The 17,654-nt window shown below is 47.8% G+C and overlaps 1 protein-coding gene across 3 annotated transcripts; it reads left to right on the top strand.

Annotated features, from left to right (window-relative positions):
* The first annotated feature begins 2,396 nt into the window (after positions 1–2,396).
* On the top strand, positions 2,397–16,202 carry LOC118846123 (zinc finger protein 420-like). 3 transcript variants are annotated; one of them, XM_036754373.1, is made up of 4 exons: positions 2,397–2,418; positions 8,031–8,157; positions 8,472–8,567; positions 12,458–16,202. In XM_036754373.1, exons 2-4 carry the CDS (start codon positions 8,124–8,126, stop codon positions 14,428–14,430), a joined length of 2,103 nt encoding a protein of 700 aa, XP_036610268.1. In that variant the 5' UTR covers positions 2,397–2,418; positions 8,031–8,123; the 3' UTR covers positions 14,431–16,202. The 3 variants fall into 3 exon arrangements, with proteins under 3 accessions (XP_036610268.1, XP_036610261.1, XP_036610254.1); XM_036754366.1 differs by lacking the exon at positions 2,397–2,418 and adding an exon at positions 5,876–5,963; XM_036754359.1 differs by lacking the exon at positions 2,397–2,418 and having other exon boundaries at positions 7,813–8,157.
* The last annotated feature ends 1,452 nt before the right edge of the window (positions 16,203–17,654 follow it).

The following is a 17,654-nucleotide window of genomic DNA, read 5'->3' as shown; positions in this document are numbered from 1 at the left end:
TGGGAGGACAATCTTAGTCTCTATCTAGGGTGGGATCCTCTTGGCTTCCTCATTATGTTCCTTTTGAAAAGAAACATTTCCCACCTGAGTTTGGCTCTGATGTTGGATCTTTGCATAACTGAAATCTCAACCAAACTTGAGATGATTTTATTTGAAGAATTATAGTCCATACTTGTCTATTCTTTTTGTCCTTTGTTTTGGCTAACCTTGTTGCTAGTTTTGTTTCCTTCAGGCTTAAGCACCCTGCACTTTCCGGTGACTGCCTAAGCATGTAGCATTCTTGGAATTCCTGCCAGCTTGTTAAAGAAATGACCTCTGGAATGGGACTTTTTGGGGGCAGGGCCATCTCTACATCCAATTTCAGCATGAAGAAGCTATGGAAAATGAGACCTTCACCCCTCACCCCAAGATTTTGAGCCCCAATCGTTCAAGGGGGGTGGAAATGATGATAGTGTTCTGTTTACTTATTTTGTGTTATCCTTGCTGTGTTGTTTTATTGTTATGATATTATTGATCCTATGTAATGGATACAAGGATTTAGGGGTGGACATTTGAATTATTAATAATTATTTTGGGGATGATTGATTGAAGAGATTATCTTGCTGGGACCTAGGGGTGGATCACATTTGAATCGTAAACCAATATTTAGGAATGTCACCAAATGATATGTTTTGCTTTATAATGAATGATATGTTTTAGTTTCCTTTGTAATTGGATCACAATGTATGTTCTAGGATACATGGCTGATTAGATTATGTATCCTATAACAAGGGGTGGAGTGTATTGGCAACCAAAAATGGGCTCCTTAGCACTTAGTCAACAAGTGCCCTTGACTAGTTTGGTTTTTTCCCCTGAACTGAATGCTGTTTGTATCTTGGACTGGAGTAAGCTTGTCGGCCCCTTCACCTTGCTTCCCTTGCTTAAGCTGATGGAAAGAACCTGTGCTTTTCTGGTCAACCCCTTCACCTTGCTTAAGCAGATTGAAAGAACCTGTGCTTTCCCCGGCGTACCTTACACCCCCGCAGAAGCTGGATGGTTAAAAGCAGCTCCCGTTGGAGCCAGAGGCAGTTACAGCTACAGTTACAGCTACAGTTACAGTTACAGTTACAGTTACAGCCACAGCCACAGCCACAGCTGAAGCAGGAGCTGCCAGTAGCAGAGCTGACCTACGGGAGGAAGCTGAACAAAGACTTCAGGCCAGTGGGTAATCTTATTACCATAGAGGGGGAAGCATGATTTTGCTTTACGCAATCATGCTTCTCTGTAGCCTCCTGGTTACTCTTTCAAGGCGTACTTATTGGGCCTGGAAGCTTTTGATCAATATATCAAAATGGGGTTGCTGGTTCATGGGTTGGTTACTGTGGAGCCTAAATATATGTTCTGATTCTTTTGCCTTCTACTTTGAGAGTTTCTTATATCCGGCGGTTCCGAACGTTTCAGACATGTTTATGATCCTCTTTGAGATTATAAACTCTGCCCTCCTAATACAGCAGGTAGGAGGAGCAGGTTGATTGGTGCTTTGACACACCGGCCCCTTCAGTGCGGAAGGCAAGGTAAGGGCGGGGCTCGTGGACTGGGGTCACCCGGGGGAGGCACGGAGCCGCCTGGACAGAGGGAGGTAGAGCGGATACCTCCTTCCCCCTCCTCCCTCTCCAGGCCCGAGGCCTTCTGAGGCCCCCGGATGCTGGGGCGTTGCAGACCCGGAGCAGAGAAGCCTCAAGGGCGCCACAGACTAACCCGAAGAGCAGCAGCTGTGGCAGCTGAGGCAGGAGCAGTAGGGTCTCCGAGCATGCTCTCAAGCGGCTCCGGCCTCCAGACTACATTTCCCAGAAGGCGTTGCCCGCCACGTGATCTATCCCCGCCCAGGCTGCGGTGACCACGCGTCATTTCCGTTCACTCGTTCTTCGCGCTGTCCTCTCAGTAGCCTCGGCTCCCCTCGATCTCAGCCGCCGCTGCTGAGGTCTGAGTGTGCACCCCGGGCCAGGGTGAGTGAGGGCCGGGGCCCGGGGATGGAGCGAGTAGAGGAGACGGAGGAGAGCCAGGCTTCAGCCTTCTGAGCCTCCGGGAGGGACTAGGGGGCGGAAGACATGCACGCTTGCTCTGTTCGTGGCCACGCCCCCGGGCAGACCGTACCTCCCATTGGTCCGAGGGCGGGGGGGGGGCTGTCCCGGCAGCCAATCAGGGTAGGCAGAGCTGCCCTGCCCCCGGCCCTGGCGTCCTCTCTCGGGCTGGTGCCTGGGGCACGGGGAGCAGACCTTCCCTGATGTGGGGGTCGCTCCGGCTGATCTCCGGGGGGCTGGGGTCTGCGTTGTCATCCAGGCCTCCTTCCCCAGGGAGGTTGGGGCGGCCTCTCCCTTAGGACGGGGAGTCGGGAAGCACCGGATGGCGTCCGGACGCCTCCCCGCCGGGGCCCGCCAGGTGAGTGGGGGGGTCTCCCTTTCCCTAGGGTGCTCTCCAGGATCCGGTGCCTGAGTCTCCCCACCGCCGTCAGGCCGTGTCTCTCTGGAGCTCCCCCCGGCCCTCGCCCCCTCCCCCACCTCGGGCCCCCCATTGGGCCCCTTCCGCGACAAGCATTTGGGGGCCCCTCGCCCCCACGCCAGGAGGCCGTGGCTGGTTTCTCCCTAATGTCCTTCTGGGCTAGACTGGGAGCCCCTCGAGGGCGGGAGCCGCCTCCACTTTCTTGGTAGCGCAGAGCCGGGCACATAGTGGGCACTTAATAAATGTACATCGACTGGCCGACGATCGTGCTTTTCTCTCTCCCCTCATGCAGGAGTTCTTCACCCGGGCTCTGTGAACTCGGCTTAGAAAAACAGTACGTACTAATGTCCATTCTTCCTGTGTCTTTAGGCATTTAAACGTTAGTCTGAGAAAGGCCAGGACTTCTCCAGACTGCAGGCTCTAAGTCAGAATGTTGGGACCACCCTAGAGTCACCAGCTCAGAGCTAGGAGGTGACCGACCGGTGCCTGGGAGTAGCAGCCCCAGCAACTCTCCCCAGCCAGCCGTTTCCAGTGACCCCCACTTTCTTCCCTCCCCGGCCACCCCTTTCCTTTGTCAGGGTGATCAGGTCTCCAGAGTGCTTGGTATTGGCCGGCTGTGTCCTGGGGAAACAGAAGGAGCCAAATGACTAGGGCAGCAAACATCTGTTTCCCAAGGTAAGGTTGACCAAGCTCAGCCTGTCCACTCTCCACCCCCACCCCCTTCAGGAGGTTGTCCAGGTAGTGGCACCTCCATTTTATGTGGAGGCCCAGACAGTACAAGTGACTTTGCCAAGGTCTCAGGAGAGAGCCAGTGTTCTCCAGTCCTTCCATCCCCCCTCACAGGTGAGAAGCTGAGGGTCAGCAAGGGCAGGCCACTTGCTCAGGATCACACTGATAGTAGGTGTTGGAGCCGAAGGGTAGGAATCACCCCCCCCCCCCGCCAAAAAAAAGCCTGTATCCATTCCTGGTTCCTCCCCTTCCCATCCAACATCAGAGGAGACCCAGGACATGAGCCTTATATGGGGTTAGTTCCCCAGGGACCCCCATTCAGGCATTAAGCACAGTACAGAATGCCCAGAGAAGGGAGATGGCATCATGCCTGGGAGTGGACTTCATTTTTCCCAGGGATCAGTCCTTCAGGAGCAGCACCTGCTCTGAGAAGGAGCCTTTGTGCTGGGGAGGTGTGGGATGGGCTCCCACCTGCATTCCTGGCTCCCCTCTCTCAGCCAGTTTCCTCTTCTGTAGGGTAGGATTCCTAGTAACTGTTCAGCCTGCCCCCTCCCCTTTGCTCAGTAAAGCCCTGCCTGATGGTCAAAGATCATGAGCACAGGTATGTCTGCTGGCTTGATGAACACATGGTTAAACTGGAACTTTGAGGGAAATGCTCAGGAGCTCAGTCAGTCGGTCAAGAAGCATCAAGGGCCTGCTCTGTACCAGGCACTGAGTTGCAAAGAATGGCCAAAGACTTGGTCTAAGGGGTGAAAATCAAATATGATGACCCATTAATACTTACTGACAGGCAGTGAGCTCCCTGTGCATCCACATCTGCCCCTTCAGACCTGGCTTTCTCCTCATCTAAGTTGTCTGCCTTGGTGTCTTCAGACTCTTATTGAGGGCTTCCTCCCTCCTAGGCTAACTTCATCATGTTAGAGCCTCCCTCCCTGAGCTAAGAATTACCGATTACTTGCCCACTCTCAGCCCCTCATGGATCAGCTGTCCTGGAGAGCTTCCGACATGTTGCTCTCTTTCATTCTGGGAAGGACAGGTATCTCCTTCCTAATTTTCAGTCAGAGCTTCCAGTGAACATTTTACTTCCTGATATACCATTCTCCTTCCCTCCCCCCTCCTTGGGACAGTCCACCTGCTGACAAAAATCAGCTTTCCTACTTCCAATTCTTTTTTCCCATGGGAGCTTGGCTTCCATTTGTTTCCGGCACATTTCATTGTTCCTTTTGCTATGGAATATAGAGAGGGGTTCCTCCAGTCCCTTCACCTTCTCCAGGTGTGGAGTCAGCTCTTACCCTGGGCACATAGACAGCTAAGTAGAGGCAAGCCAGGACAGAATCCACCCTGCTTCCCAGAAGCTGCCCTTGGCCTTTGAACATCCTCTGGGTTTTCTTGCCTAACGTGACCCTGAGATCTTTACAGCCTTTAAAAGATCTCGGTACCCAGCAGGAGTTTGAGACCCAGATTTGTTGGATGTGGCCAGTACAGGAATTTATTTGACTTTACTTATTTGTTACAAGGGTTGTCTTTTTCTTTTTTTTTTTCTTGGGGGAAGGGAGTCAGGATGGGAGGGAGAGAAAACAAATTTTTGTTAAATAAAAAAAATTAATTAAAAAAAGAGATCTTGACACCCAGGCATTGATGTGCCCGATTTCTCCTTTGTCTCTATCCCTGCTGTGGGGCCACGTACTGTTCTTTTTTTTAGTCCAGGTAGTTTATTAAAACACCAGTTGGGATGGGCGAGATTCCTAGTGAGTCTGTGTGATTTGTGATGCCTGTGCAAGGGGGCCAGATTTTAAGAATCCGATCAATTAAATAGGAAGAGATCTGGATGGGATTAAGGGGTGGCAAGTAAACTAATTAAGTAATCAAGGTGGGCCAGATTCCTTGGGCCCTTGGGGAAGTCCTGGAACTTTTAAGGGTCTATCATTAGCACCCCATCATTCTCCCCTCAAACAAATGGAACCCAAAATCTTTTGGGGTGAGAGGCAAAGGGGCTCCCTACTGGCAAGGGGCATAGAGCTGTCCCTGCCTCGCAGGGGTCCCAGAGAGGAGCTTGACTGGAACTGAGCATAGGCTGCATCCCGGGGATGGTGGGGGCCACACATTTTTTTATGTCTGGAGTGAGTGTGCCTTGACCCTTTCTCTAGGGCAGGCTTCACCTTCCCTCAGACTCCTAGTATGCCCTGAGAGGGTGGAGCTGCCTCTGTCCTTATGACTTTCAGCTTGATCCCCTATCAGTGGGAGCTCACTCCATCTGTTAAGGGCCAGGGACATCTAACCACGTTTAATCTGGGTGACCATTTTGCTCAACAGCTCAGGGTGTATTCTCCTGCCTCAACCTTGGTTTCTGGGGAGAAGAGGCTCAGCTTAGCTCACCTGCTACCTACCAAGGTTGCATCCAGAGGCACCATGGATGCCAGATGAGTCCTCATGACAGCTCCCACTGAGCTGGGGTCCCAAGGTCACTCCTTGTGCCTGCGGGTGCTGACATTGCTGGCTGGGGATGCCACATTGCCAGAGCACCTTGGAATCTTTGCAGTGCACAAGATTAGAGACTTCCCCTTCCTTTTCTTAAAAGGAAAACAAGCCAGTGAAGAGACCAAGGACTGAGAGTAGCCTCCAGGGGAGAGGGCCTCATGGCATCCCCTCGGAGCACCATCTCTGGACAGACACCACAAGCGAAGGTGGCGCCAGTGTAGCAGGGCCAACGAGGATTTTCCTGAATGCCTGTCCGTGAGCCCCCTCCATGGCTTGAGGTCAGCCCACCTGAGTCAGCACAGAGCACCCCCCACAATCCACAGTATGTGGGTGTCACCAGGACATCCTCCGCTTGTCACTCATCTCTCCATTTCAGATTAACCTCAGGTTTATTTTACTACTTTGCTTTGCTGACCAATTTGCCAGGAAAGAAGGAAGATATTTATTAAGTGCCTACTATGGGCCTGGCCTCATGCTGAGTGATTTGCAAGTATCTCATTTTGTCCTCATCACAACCCCCTGGGAGGCAGGCATTGTTATTATCTGCTTTTACAGATGGGGGAACTGAGGCAGCCCAGGGTCGCCCACCTGGTAAGTTTGTGAGGCAGGTTTTGAACGTGAGTCTTGATTTTTCCAGGTCCAGTGCTCTGTGCACAGTGGCACCCCTAGTGGCCTTGGCAAGTCATTGGCTGGCCCTGCCTTGAGCCCCTCTCCTGCTTGGTACCCCAGGCTTTTACTTCAGTTATCCCTCAGAAGAGCAGGAAGGAGAAGGTGTCTTTGGAGATCTTTCTTCTAGTCTGCCTCTGTTCCTCCCAGATTTCTGCTCCCCATATTCAATTGCTGCAGAAGCAGACCCTGGATTAGTCAGTCAATAAGCATTGATGAGTGCCTACTGTGTGCCAAGCACTGTGCTAAGCCTAGGGCTACAAAGAAAGTGAAACTGGCTTCCTTTCCCTCCAGGGGTGGGATTGGGTTGGGGGGGAGGTACAGTGCACAGATGAGCAGATTCAAAGAAGATGCACTGAGTTTGAGGGAGGGGATCTTGGAGGGGAAGCCCAACTAGAGCTCTGTATCAGCAAGGCAATAGTTACAACATCAACAACAATTATGAATATGCCTATGTAATTCTGTATCGCAAAATAAAAGAGACTCTCCATATAGAAGGTAGAAGAAGCAAACCATTTATTCAGACACCAGAGGACCAAATCCTAGAACCAGTAAGTCCACTTCACCATAGCAGCAAGGAACTTAAAACACAATATCATAGCATGGAGCCTCGCCATCCCATAACCTTCCCTCCCCCTGCTGGGGACTTCCCACACACTCAGAGCACAGCTAGCACTTCAGTGTCTGTTCTCTCCCTCATCTCTAACTGCTCTAAGCATTTCCTGCTCCACCCTTTCCTGTTCCTCTTGTTCAGCAAGCTCCTCCCACAGTATGTGACTTGGGCTTCCTGTGATGTAAGCAGGTCACATGGGCCTATTCATGGATGGGAAAGATCTTCAAATTTACATTAGCATTGCAAGCTCTCAGGCCTGGGGATGGCCAGTGCAGAGACCAAGGAGGCACCAGAACTGGAAGGAGGACAATGGGTCTGAATATGCCAGAGCCAGGTTCTGGAGGTCAGCAAAGTCTAGGCCCACTGGGAAGATAGGAAGGGCGTTAAATACTAAATGGAAAACTTGCATTAATCCTGGAGGCCATAGGGAGCCACTGGCGATTACTGACCATGGGGTGAGGGTCAGACCCAGATGTAGGGTACGCCCTGGCTGTGTGACTTTGGGCAAGTCCCTTCCCCTCTGCTTGCCTTGGTTTCTTCAGCTGTAAAATGGGGATAACAGTGGCCCCTCCCTCCCAGGGTGGTCGTGAGGACTGATTGGTGCAGCAGATCATGAGCAGCTTCCCCCTTAGAGCCTGAAAAATTCAGGTGGGGAGGGGATTGGCTGCCTTGGCTTAGATTGTGGAAACCCCACTTGTAGATGAGAGGTTTGCGCTGCAGCCCTCTGGTCCTCTTCCCCTTTTTTTTCCAGACATCACTTGTTCTGCACAAACAGTTTTCCCCAATTGCTTTGGAGTGAAAGCACAGCGCTCTAAGCTGCCTCCCAGGGCTGCAAACTAAGTACACCAGAAGGTGCTAGAAACAGCAGCTGCCCATCTTCTGTCATTCTCTGGCATGATTCGGAATCCAGGATGGCCTGTGCATACAGTAGGAGTCCACTAAATGTTTCACCCAAGGCACGCAAACCCAGATACTGAGAGACACTGCTTCCTGCTAGGGTCCTGGCTCCTCCACATGGATATGAGGGATGGTCCCTGGGCCAGCACATGTGTCTTTGGTCTTTCAGGGGTCAGTGACCTTCCAGGATGTGGCCGTGGACTTCACCTGGGAGGAGTGGGGGCACCTGTGCCCTGCCCAGAAGGAGCTATACCAGAAGGTGATGCTGGAGAACTACAGGAACCTGGTCTGCCTGGGTGAGGAGGCTGCCCAGGACCCTTCTGCAAATGCCACAATGTGTCTCGAGTGTTAAGTAGTTATTGTTTGCCAGGCAGAGACCAGAGATTGCCAGTTCTCTTGTGGCCAGCCTTTTCTCAGCTCCTAGGTCAAATGAACTTCCTTTCTGATTCCATGTGGCCTATTTCCTATTACTCTAGTGAGCATGTTACTGAAGCCCTTCTGGAGGCTGCTGGACCCCCTCTGAGCTCCTCCTAGCACATCCACTTTCCAGGGCTAAGAGTGGACTCAGAGGGGCTGCGGCCTCCAACTTTCTGCTGTTTCCAACGGGCAGGGCTTGCCGTTTCCAGTCCGGACACCATCTGTCAGCTGGAGAAAGGGGAAGGACCTTGGATGCCCAAGGGAGATGTCCCAGGAAGCAGCTGTGCAGGTGAGCGAGTCGGTCTAGACAGGTGAGTCAGTCACGTAAGGGGAAGCTCTTTCTAGATGGGGCCAGTGGCGTCTCCTGGCAGCTGCCTGGACTGTGGAGAAGGGCAGTCAGCCGGGGAGGGGGTTTCTTCACCTTGCTGTCCCTGGGGTTGCCCTATGCCTGGCAGCCAGTCTGCAGCCTTGCTGCACATCCTCATTGAACTGACCAATTTAATGATGGTGATGTCCTCTTTGCTGCCCTAACCCCACCTGGTCTTTTTCTGCTCTTTACTCCCTGGGACCATGGGGCTGTGTACCTACTTTTTGTATATAATTGTACTTGGTGTGGCGCTGGTCCCTTTGCTTTCTTTCTTGGGTGTCATTTGACTAAAGTCTTCCCATCATCCTTTGTGTTCTTGGGACATGAGCCATGAAGGCAGAGTGACGCCCTCCCCAGGCCAGAACTCCTCCAGGCCTAGCCCCACCCTCAAACCTGGGGCTCATTTCTAGCCTTTGGCTGTTTGGCCTAAAGCTGCCAGGAGGGAACATCATGTTTTCTGTCAGCGTCTCAGCATTGTCTAGCTCTTCTGGCCAGAAAAATGGCACCAGCTTACACTTCCACTAGCAGTGGGTAACCTGCCCTGGGTCTCCCCAGCTCCAACAGAGGCCCATCCACAGTATCATGTGGAAGCCATGTTTTCTGATGGAATGTGTTTGCATCCCAGAGTTGGTTTCATTTGCTTTTGTCTGATTATTAGGAAGTCTGAACAGCTTTTCTTTTGGTTATTGATAAATGCAGGTGGGGGTGGGGCTAGGGAATTCTCCATTCATATGCTTAAACCATTTATCTCTCAGAAATGGGTCTTACTTTTATAAGTTCATACGGTTTTAGATTTTAAATAGAAAAATTTTAGCACAAATATTTAAAGTCATTCTGTCCCACTGCCCCCCCCCATCTCTTCCTTTTTAAACAAAATGTATACATAGCTTTTGTTGTCGAAAATAGTCTTTAAAAGTCCAAGCCATCTCTCTACTTCTGGAATTCATCGAATGGAATGTATGTTCCCCTCTCCCCTTTTCTAGCCATAATTCCCCTTGATATTCTCATTAGTTTGTTTTTTCCACCTAAATTTCCCCCCACTTCCACTTTATCTCCATTTTTAATCCCATTGGTGGTTGGATTAGTGTTACTTTTGTAACATAGGTAGCCACTCACCCCACAGACTAGCTCTTTCTGTGGGCTCACCTTCCTCCAACTTGTACTTACACTGGCTGGTTGGCATTCCCCAAAGTAGCGAAGCTGCTACAACACCTTTCAGGGAGTAGCTCTTTCAGTCAGGTAGTCAATCAACACTTACTCAACACCTACTATGTGCTAGGCACTGTGGTGAGCACTGAGGATACAAATAAGAAAAACAAGGCACTCCCTGCTCTCGAGGAGCTTACAGTCTGATGTGAGAAGACAGTACATAGAAGGAATTAGGAAGAGGTGGGTAACAGGGGATGTATGGCAGGGGCACAGTGTTGCTGGAGTTGAAACCATGGCAAACTGCTGATGCAGAATGGAGACCCAGGGGCCAAGTTCTGAGCCCTCTCTAAAGAAAGGCTCCACATCAATCAGGGGAAGAGAGGCCAAGGGGCTGAGGAGGTGTTGAGTTTGAAAGTGAGTAGGTCTACATGGAGATGAGATTTCAGGTGAAGAGCTTGTCCTGGGGGTGGCAGGATGTTGCTGGAGTCCAAACCATGGAGAGAGTGTGGTCACACTTTTATGACTTAGCATTGAGCCTCCACCTGGATGCCTTCTGTGAAAAAGGACATATTTATCTATACCTAAGCAGAAATGAAAGGGACTCTGGGCATAACTCATCACCTACTGAGAGCCTTAATAACCACAGAGAAGTGTCTTTTCCTCACTGCTCAGGAAGTGAGGATGCTCCAACTGGTGTCTCTCGGACAGTCAGTAGCATTCTCCTTCTGCATCAGCTTTGATAAATACTGTTGAAATCAGCTTGATCAGGAAGGAAGGTCTCTTCCTCTCATCTCCTTCAGCGTCTCCCACAGCATCAGGAATCTCCCCTTGAGTGTCTCTCAAGCTAATGCTTTTCACCATCTCTCACTGTTTTCTGTGAACTCCATCCTCAGAGAGAAGGGGAATGAAGCATGGCTGGCCTAGGCCTGTCCCCAATGGAGGCTGCAGAAGGAACTCCCCAGTGGGAGCCATAAAGTGCTTTAAATGCCAAAGAAAGGACCTTGCTTCTGGCCCTAGAACTAATAGGGAGGCACATAGTCAGACCAGTGCTTTAGGAAGAAGAAAAACAAAGTATAGGTGACTAAGGTGGGGAGCAGTGTCCTGGAAGAGCTATTATGTGGAAGAAAGGTGTGAGGGGGAAGGCAGAACCAGTCATGGGTGGAGATGGCTGTAACAGTAAGGAAATAATAACATAGTAGATGATAATTGTCACAATGCCTATGTAGTTCCGTTTCGCAAAGTATATTAGACACTCTACATGGAAAATAGAAGAAGTAAACCGTTTATCCAGACACCAGCGAACCATATCCCAGAAGCCATTTATCTAGTCTATCAGAGCAGTAAAACATTCAATGCACAATATCAAACATAGAGCCTCTCCATCCCAAAACCTCTCTGACCCCTCCTGGGGTCTTCCCCAAAACAAACTCACAGTACAGCTAAGTCAGCTTGTTCAGTTCTAACAATCACAAGGGTGGCCACTAGCAGCCATAACTGCTCACCTATTCACTCTTGTGCGCTCTCTTGCTCTTTCTTGTTCTCTCTTCCTCTCTCTCCCTCTCTCTTCCCCCCAACCCCCTCTGCATTTCCTGGGACATAGCTTCCTATTCCTGTCAGGAAGCTCTTGCCACCACATGTGACTTAGGCTTCCTGTGATGTAAGCAGGTCACATGGCCTATTAATGGGTGGGAAAGATCTTCAAATCTAAATTGCCCCTATAATGGCAGAGAAGGCCAACCATAGATCTGGACTGCTTTGGCTGAAGGGTTGGAAGGGACTTCAAATGCCACCTCCTCCAGAACTCTCATTTTGCCGATGAGCTCTGACCCTCCCACCCATCCCATGATGCCTCCATGATGTTCACCCTCCAAAAGGTCTTTGGTGGGGGCCGGTCTAGATGCCTCCTGAGATCCCTTCAAGTTCAGAGAATCTGTGCTCTCGTAAGAGTGCCTCCACCAGCTCTTGTTTTCTCCCAAATATTTCCCCTTATCATCTTTCTTTTTCCTTAGTTTATTCTCCTAGTGGTGAGTTTAGTCTTCCCTTCCTATAATAATAACAGTCATAATGCCTCCCATTTATTTGGTTCTCCTAACAGAAGGCTAGAGGGAGAGACCAGCAGAGAGGCTCAGGAAGGCCGAGCTGAGACCAAGGACCATCAGCTCAGTTGCTTCACTGTTACCTGAGGAATAAATCAGGATGACTGGGAATTGTAGGGTCTTAAAATGGCAGAATCTAGTCCAGCCTCCTGCCCAGTGCATCTCTGCGTTACCTCTGCCTAAGGAGGTTGTCCCACTGAGGCTTGGAAGTTATTTGTCTAGAGCCTCTGGTTTCATGGATTTGGGCCTCTGTTCCTTATTATCTCCTGAGCAGTTTGGACTAGGGGTTGCAGAGGCCTCATTGATTCCTAAATTTGATGAATCAGCCAAATTTGGGGCAGCTATAACTACCAAACTACTTATCTCTATGTGGCCACCACAAGTCAATATTATTATAAAAATAGTTTTGACCTCACAGACCCTCTGAAAGGGTCTCAGGGATCCTCAGTAGACCACACTATGAGAACTGCTGTACTAAATCAATTTGAACTTCACTTTTTGGTGGCAGGAACCTGTGTTTACAGCAGGGAGTACAAGGAATATTTACATTTTTTTTATTTCTTTTAGGTTGGGAAACTACACCCAAAAACAAGGAGCCCTTGCCAAAACTGGGCCTTGCTATTGAAGAATCATTTCAGGAAGGACTGACAGGGCATGGTCTCTGTGTCTCCAGGATGAGGGAAGCCTGGAAACTTAATGCCATTTTAGATAAACAGCAGGAGAGTGAGGAGAAAGGTCTCCATAAATTGGACATACTTAAAAAGGGCAAGTATAATGAATGTTGGAAACCCTCTGGAGCTCTATTTGGCTTTGCTGCGTATCACACATTTCATACTGCAAAGAAACCATATGAATGTCATGGATGTAGGAAGGCCTTCCGATGGCGTTCACAGCTTGCTGAACATCAGCTAATTCATACAGGGGAGAAACCTTATGAATGTGATGTATGTGGGAAGGCTTTCTGCCGAAATTCACAGCTTACTCAACATCAGACAGTTCACACTGGAGAGAAACCTTATGAATGCAATGAATGTGGGAAGTTGTTCCGCCTTAGCACACAGCTTACTCAACATCAGAGAATTCATACTGGAGAGAAACCTTATGAGTGTAATGAATGTGGCAAGGCCTTCCGTCAGAGCATACAACTGACTCGACATAAGAGAATTCATACCGGAGAGAGAGCTTATGAATGTAATGACTGTGGGAAGGCCTTTTGCCAAAAAACAGGACTTACTCAGCATCAGCGAATTCATAGTGGAGAGAAACCTTACAAATGTAATCAATGTGGGAAGACCTTTTGCCAAAGTTCTCAGCTTACTCGACATCAGAAAATTCATACGGGAGAAAGAGCTTATGAATGTAATATCTGTGGGAAGGCCTTTTGCCAGAGAACAGGACTTACTCAGCATCAGAGAATTCATAGTGGAGAAAAACCTTATGAATGTAATCAATGTGGGAAGACTTTCTGCCAGAGCTCACAACTTAGTCGACATGAGAAAATTCATACTGGAGAAAAACCTTATGAATGCAATCAATGTAAAAAGGCCTTCATTCGAAGGGCAGATCTAAAACAACATAACCGAATTCATACTGGAGAGAAACCTTTTGAATGTAATGAATGTGGGAAGGCCTTCCATCAGAGAACAGGACTTACTGAACATCAGAGAATTCATACAGGAGAGAAAACTTATGAATGCAACGAATGTAGGAAAGCCTTCAGTCGTAGAGCAGATCTCAAACAACACAATAGAATTCATACTGGAGAGAAACCTTTTGGTTGTAATGAATGTGGAAAGGCATTCCGTCTGATCACAGGACTTGCTGAACATCAACGAATTCATACTGGTGAAAAACCTTTTGAGTGTAATGAATGTGGGAAGGCCTTCCGCCTAATCACTGGTCTTGCAGAACATCAGCGAATTCATACTGGAGAGAAACCATATGAATGTAAGGAATGTGGGAAGGCTTTCAGCCAGAGCACACAACTTAACAGACACCAGAGAATTCATACTGAAGAGAAACCATATGAATGCAGAGAATGTGGGAAGACCTTCCGTCAGAGAGCTCACCTTACACAACATCAGACAGTTCATACTGGAGAGAAGCCTTATGAATGTAATGAATGTGGAAAGGCTTTTAGGCAAAGTATAGGACTTATTGGACATCTGAGAATTCATACAGGAGAGAAACCTTATGAATGCAATGAATGTGGGAAGGCCTTCCGCCTGATTACAGGACTTACTGAACATCAGAGAATTCACACTGGAGAGAAACCATATGAATGCAATGAATGTGGGAAGGCTTTCACCAAGCGCACACAGCTTAACAGACATCATAAAATTCACACTGGAGAGAAACCTTATAGATGCAACAAATGTGGGAAGGCCTTTGGCCAGAAAGCACACCTTACTCAACACCAGACTGTTCATACTGGTGAGAAGCCTTATGAATGTAATGAATGTGGAAAAGGTTTCAGCCAAAGAACAGGGCTTAATGGACATCTGAGAATTCACATTGGAGAGAAACTTTATGCAGTATAATTAAGTTGTGAAGGCCTTCAGGCTGAAAACCAAATTCCTATTGGAGAGAAGCTTAAGAAGGTAAAGCCTTATTAAATATAATTAATATAAGGATATTTTCAAAGTGCAAATTTTATTAAACACACCCTCACAGCAGAGATTTCTGCCTAAAATGAAACTATGTAGACAAAGCAGTTTCCTAATTAACTTTATCCTTCCTCAAACTCCCAGGCACTTCCCTTTCCTGTGACTTAGACTTTTAATCTACTGAGAAAGTTGTGACAGTATGACAAGAGTCCACTCTCCTTCATCTTATTCACAGAGGAAGAATTACTTCAGTAACAGAGGAAGATCCTTACTTGCATTCTCCTACTCTCCATGTCTAACCAGCTGACCAGTCTTGTCAAGTCTAGCTTCTTTCCACCCTCTTCTCCACTCACATAAATAGCAGCTTAGTTCAGGGCCTCATCACTGCACAATCTATTATACCAGTCTCCCTGCCACCAGTTTCTTTTTGTTCCAATGCAGTCTTCCCGTAGCAGCCAAAATCATCTCTGTGGCGCGTGGGTGTGCACATCACTACCTGCTTTCAGGGGCTCCCTATTCCTTATCTGTTTGGCATTCACAGCTCTTTGACTCCAGTCTACATTTCTTTCATGTTGCATATTTTTCTTCAGGCAGTCTGTGGACAATCATCCGGCCTCTTCCTCCAAAGTCCCACCTCCATACTTTGCACAAGCTGCCACCTCACCTCTGGTTCTTGGCATCCCTACACAAGTGAAAGAATGTTCCCTGGCCCTTGAGAATTTCTGGGCTTCCTTCCACTCTGCTCAGATCCTTCTGGCACGAGTGCTTTCCTGGTTCACCTGGAGCCCCTGGTGCCTTCCTCTTAAACTTATATCAGCCTCCTCTGGACATAGCCTATGTGTACCTACTTAGAAACACATTGTCTTTCATTAGGGCATGAGCTCCTGGAGGGCATGGACTCTGCCTTTGCTTTGTGTAGTTCTGTGTTACAGTGAGCAGGAGGTTGGAAGCCTACGGGCCATATCATGACCCCTCAGGTCTACTTAGTTCCTACCTTTCCTGTTTAGGAGAGTTTACACCATCTCTCTGAGCCCCGTTAGGACAGTTCCTAACATTTAGGCAGAAGTTGGGTGCTCTGCCTTAATTCGCATTTACATCCATCTTCAATTATCCCCTCACTTCTGTGGTTCAGACAAAATTCTGGTTGCCAGGAACTTTTGGGCAAAGAAACAGACTCTCTTTCCATGCTTTTTGATAGGTCCCAGGAGGGGAATTTGCGAAGGAGCACACCTTTTCTTGGTACTTTACTCAGCCCTCAAGGTGAGCAGTACTCACTGCTGGTGGCATTAGCCTCAGCCTTCCGTACTGAGATCCCTCTAAAGCTAGTGACCTTCCTTCCTGTCTCCTTCCTTCACCACAGGTCATTCCTCCTTTGTCTTGCTGGTCACCCCAGGGCCGCTGGTTCCTTCCAGCTTAGCTCTTCATGTGCCCAATCTTTCCTCTCTGTTGCCAAACCTGCTCTATTTCTAACTAGCTCCTGAACCCTGGTGCGTGACCAAGCCCCTCACTCAATCAAAATAGGCTTCCTGCCATCCCTAGTTCTGATTGATTCAGTCAAGAAGAGTTCTCACCTACTTTGTTTTAAAATTAAATTTTTGTATTTTCAATTAACCAAGATCTGCTTTCTCTTCTATCTCCCCACCCTCCCACTGAAAAAAGGAAGAAAAATGAAGCCCTTGTAACAAATATGTAGTCAAGGAAAACAAATTCCCTCAATAGCCATGGTGTGTGGGTGTGTGTGTGTGTGTCTCTGTCTCCATCTGCAGTCTGAGTCCATCACCTATCTGTCAAGAGGTGGATAGTGTGTTTCATCATGGGTGCTCTGGGTCATTGTTATCGGAGTCCTTAATTCTTCCATAGTTTTTTTTAACAATATTATTGTTATAAAAGTTTCTCTGATTCTGTTCACTTCTGTCTGCATCGCTTCCTACAAATCTTCCCAGATTTCTTAGAAAGCATCCTTTTGATCATTTCTTAAAGCACAATAGTATTCCATCATGTCCACATACACCATAGCTTATTCAGCCATTCCCTAACTGATGGGTACCTCCTCAGTTTCAAATTCTTTGCTGCCGTGAAAAGAGCTATTATCAATATTTTTGCACATATAGGTCCTTTTCTTCCTTTTTTGCTCTCTTTTGGGTATAGACCGACTAGCCACATCTGTGGGTCAGAGGGTATGTACACTGTTTAATAGCTTTGGGGGCACAGTTCTAAATTGCGTTCCAGAATGACTAGACCATTGCTGGTGCCACCATTTGGACATTCATGTCACTGTTTTCCCACACCTCCTCTAGCCTGTCATTTGCCGTTTTTTGTCAACTTTGCCATGGGTGTGAAGTGAAACCACAAAGTTGTCTTAATTTGAATTTCTGTTCATGATTTAGAGCATTTTGTATCCTGCTGTTGGTAGCTGAAATTTCTTTCTCTAAAAATTGCGTCTTCTTATCCTTTGAGCATTTATCAATTGATGAATGGTTTTTAGTCTTTAAAAATAAATTTTTATTGATATCTCTTGGGTTTTTTGCAGCACCAAAATATTCCCCCAGGATCCCTCCCCCTCCTCATCCCAGGTAACAAATATTTTTTTTGGGGGGGGGGGGTGGTATTTTCTTTTTATTCTACACTTGAATACACAATGAGAAAAGAAAAAAAAAACATTGCTATGTATACTGCCAACTCCAAGACAGGATTTGATGTAAAACAATAAATTTCAAGAAAACCTAGATAACTACTACCCATTGCTTTGAAAGCCCTTTGCTCTCTGCTGGGCACTTTCTATTCTTTTTATTCCCTCCCCCCCACCTTAAAGAAAACTGCAATTAAATATGGATATATATATATACATAAACATAGATATCTATAAGCATACACTTATATACTCATACACATATATGTAATACCATATTATGCTTATTTTCTCCAATCTTCTGTTTCTCTTGAGATGGATAGCATCTCCCTTCATAGTTCCCAGTTGTTCTGTGTTTTTCTAAATCAGCCTACTCATCATTTCCTACACCACAGCAATATTCCTTTATGCATTCAAACAGCATCTTCCTTCATGGAATCTTTGAGGTTAATTTGGATGTTTATAATAATCAGAATGACTTGGTTGCTCTACTTCTGCTACTGTATAGAATGTTCTTTTGGTTCCACTC

The sequence above is a fragment of the Trichosurus vulpecula genome, chromosome 1 (assembly GCF_011100635.1).
Source record: "Trichosurus vulpecula isolate mTriVul1 chromosome 1, mTriVul1.pri, whole genome shotgun sequence".
Lineage (NCBI taxonomy): Eukaryota > Metazoa > Chordata > Mammalia > Diprotodontia > Phalangeridae > Trichosurus > Trichosurus vulpecula.
Note: the sequence above shows the minus strand (reverse complement) of the source record. Positions and strands in the feature narration are given on the sequence as shown.

Excerpts from the sequence above, each read along its gene's own strand:
- LOC118846123 (XM_036754359.1), top strand. The coding sequence starts at position 7,992 with ATGGTCCCTGGGCCAGCACATGTGTCTTTGGTCTTTCAGGGGTCAGTG. Across the intron at positions 8,158-8,471 it reads CAGGAACCTGGTCTGCCTGG|GGCTTGCCGTTTCCAGTCCG; the intron begins GTGAGGAGGCTG and ends TCCAACGGGCAG. Across the intron at positions 8,568-12,457 it reads CCCAGGAAGCAGCTGTGCAG|GTTGGGAAACTACACCCAAA; the intron begins GTGAGCGAGTCG and ends TATTTCTTTTAG.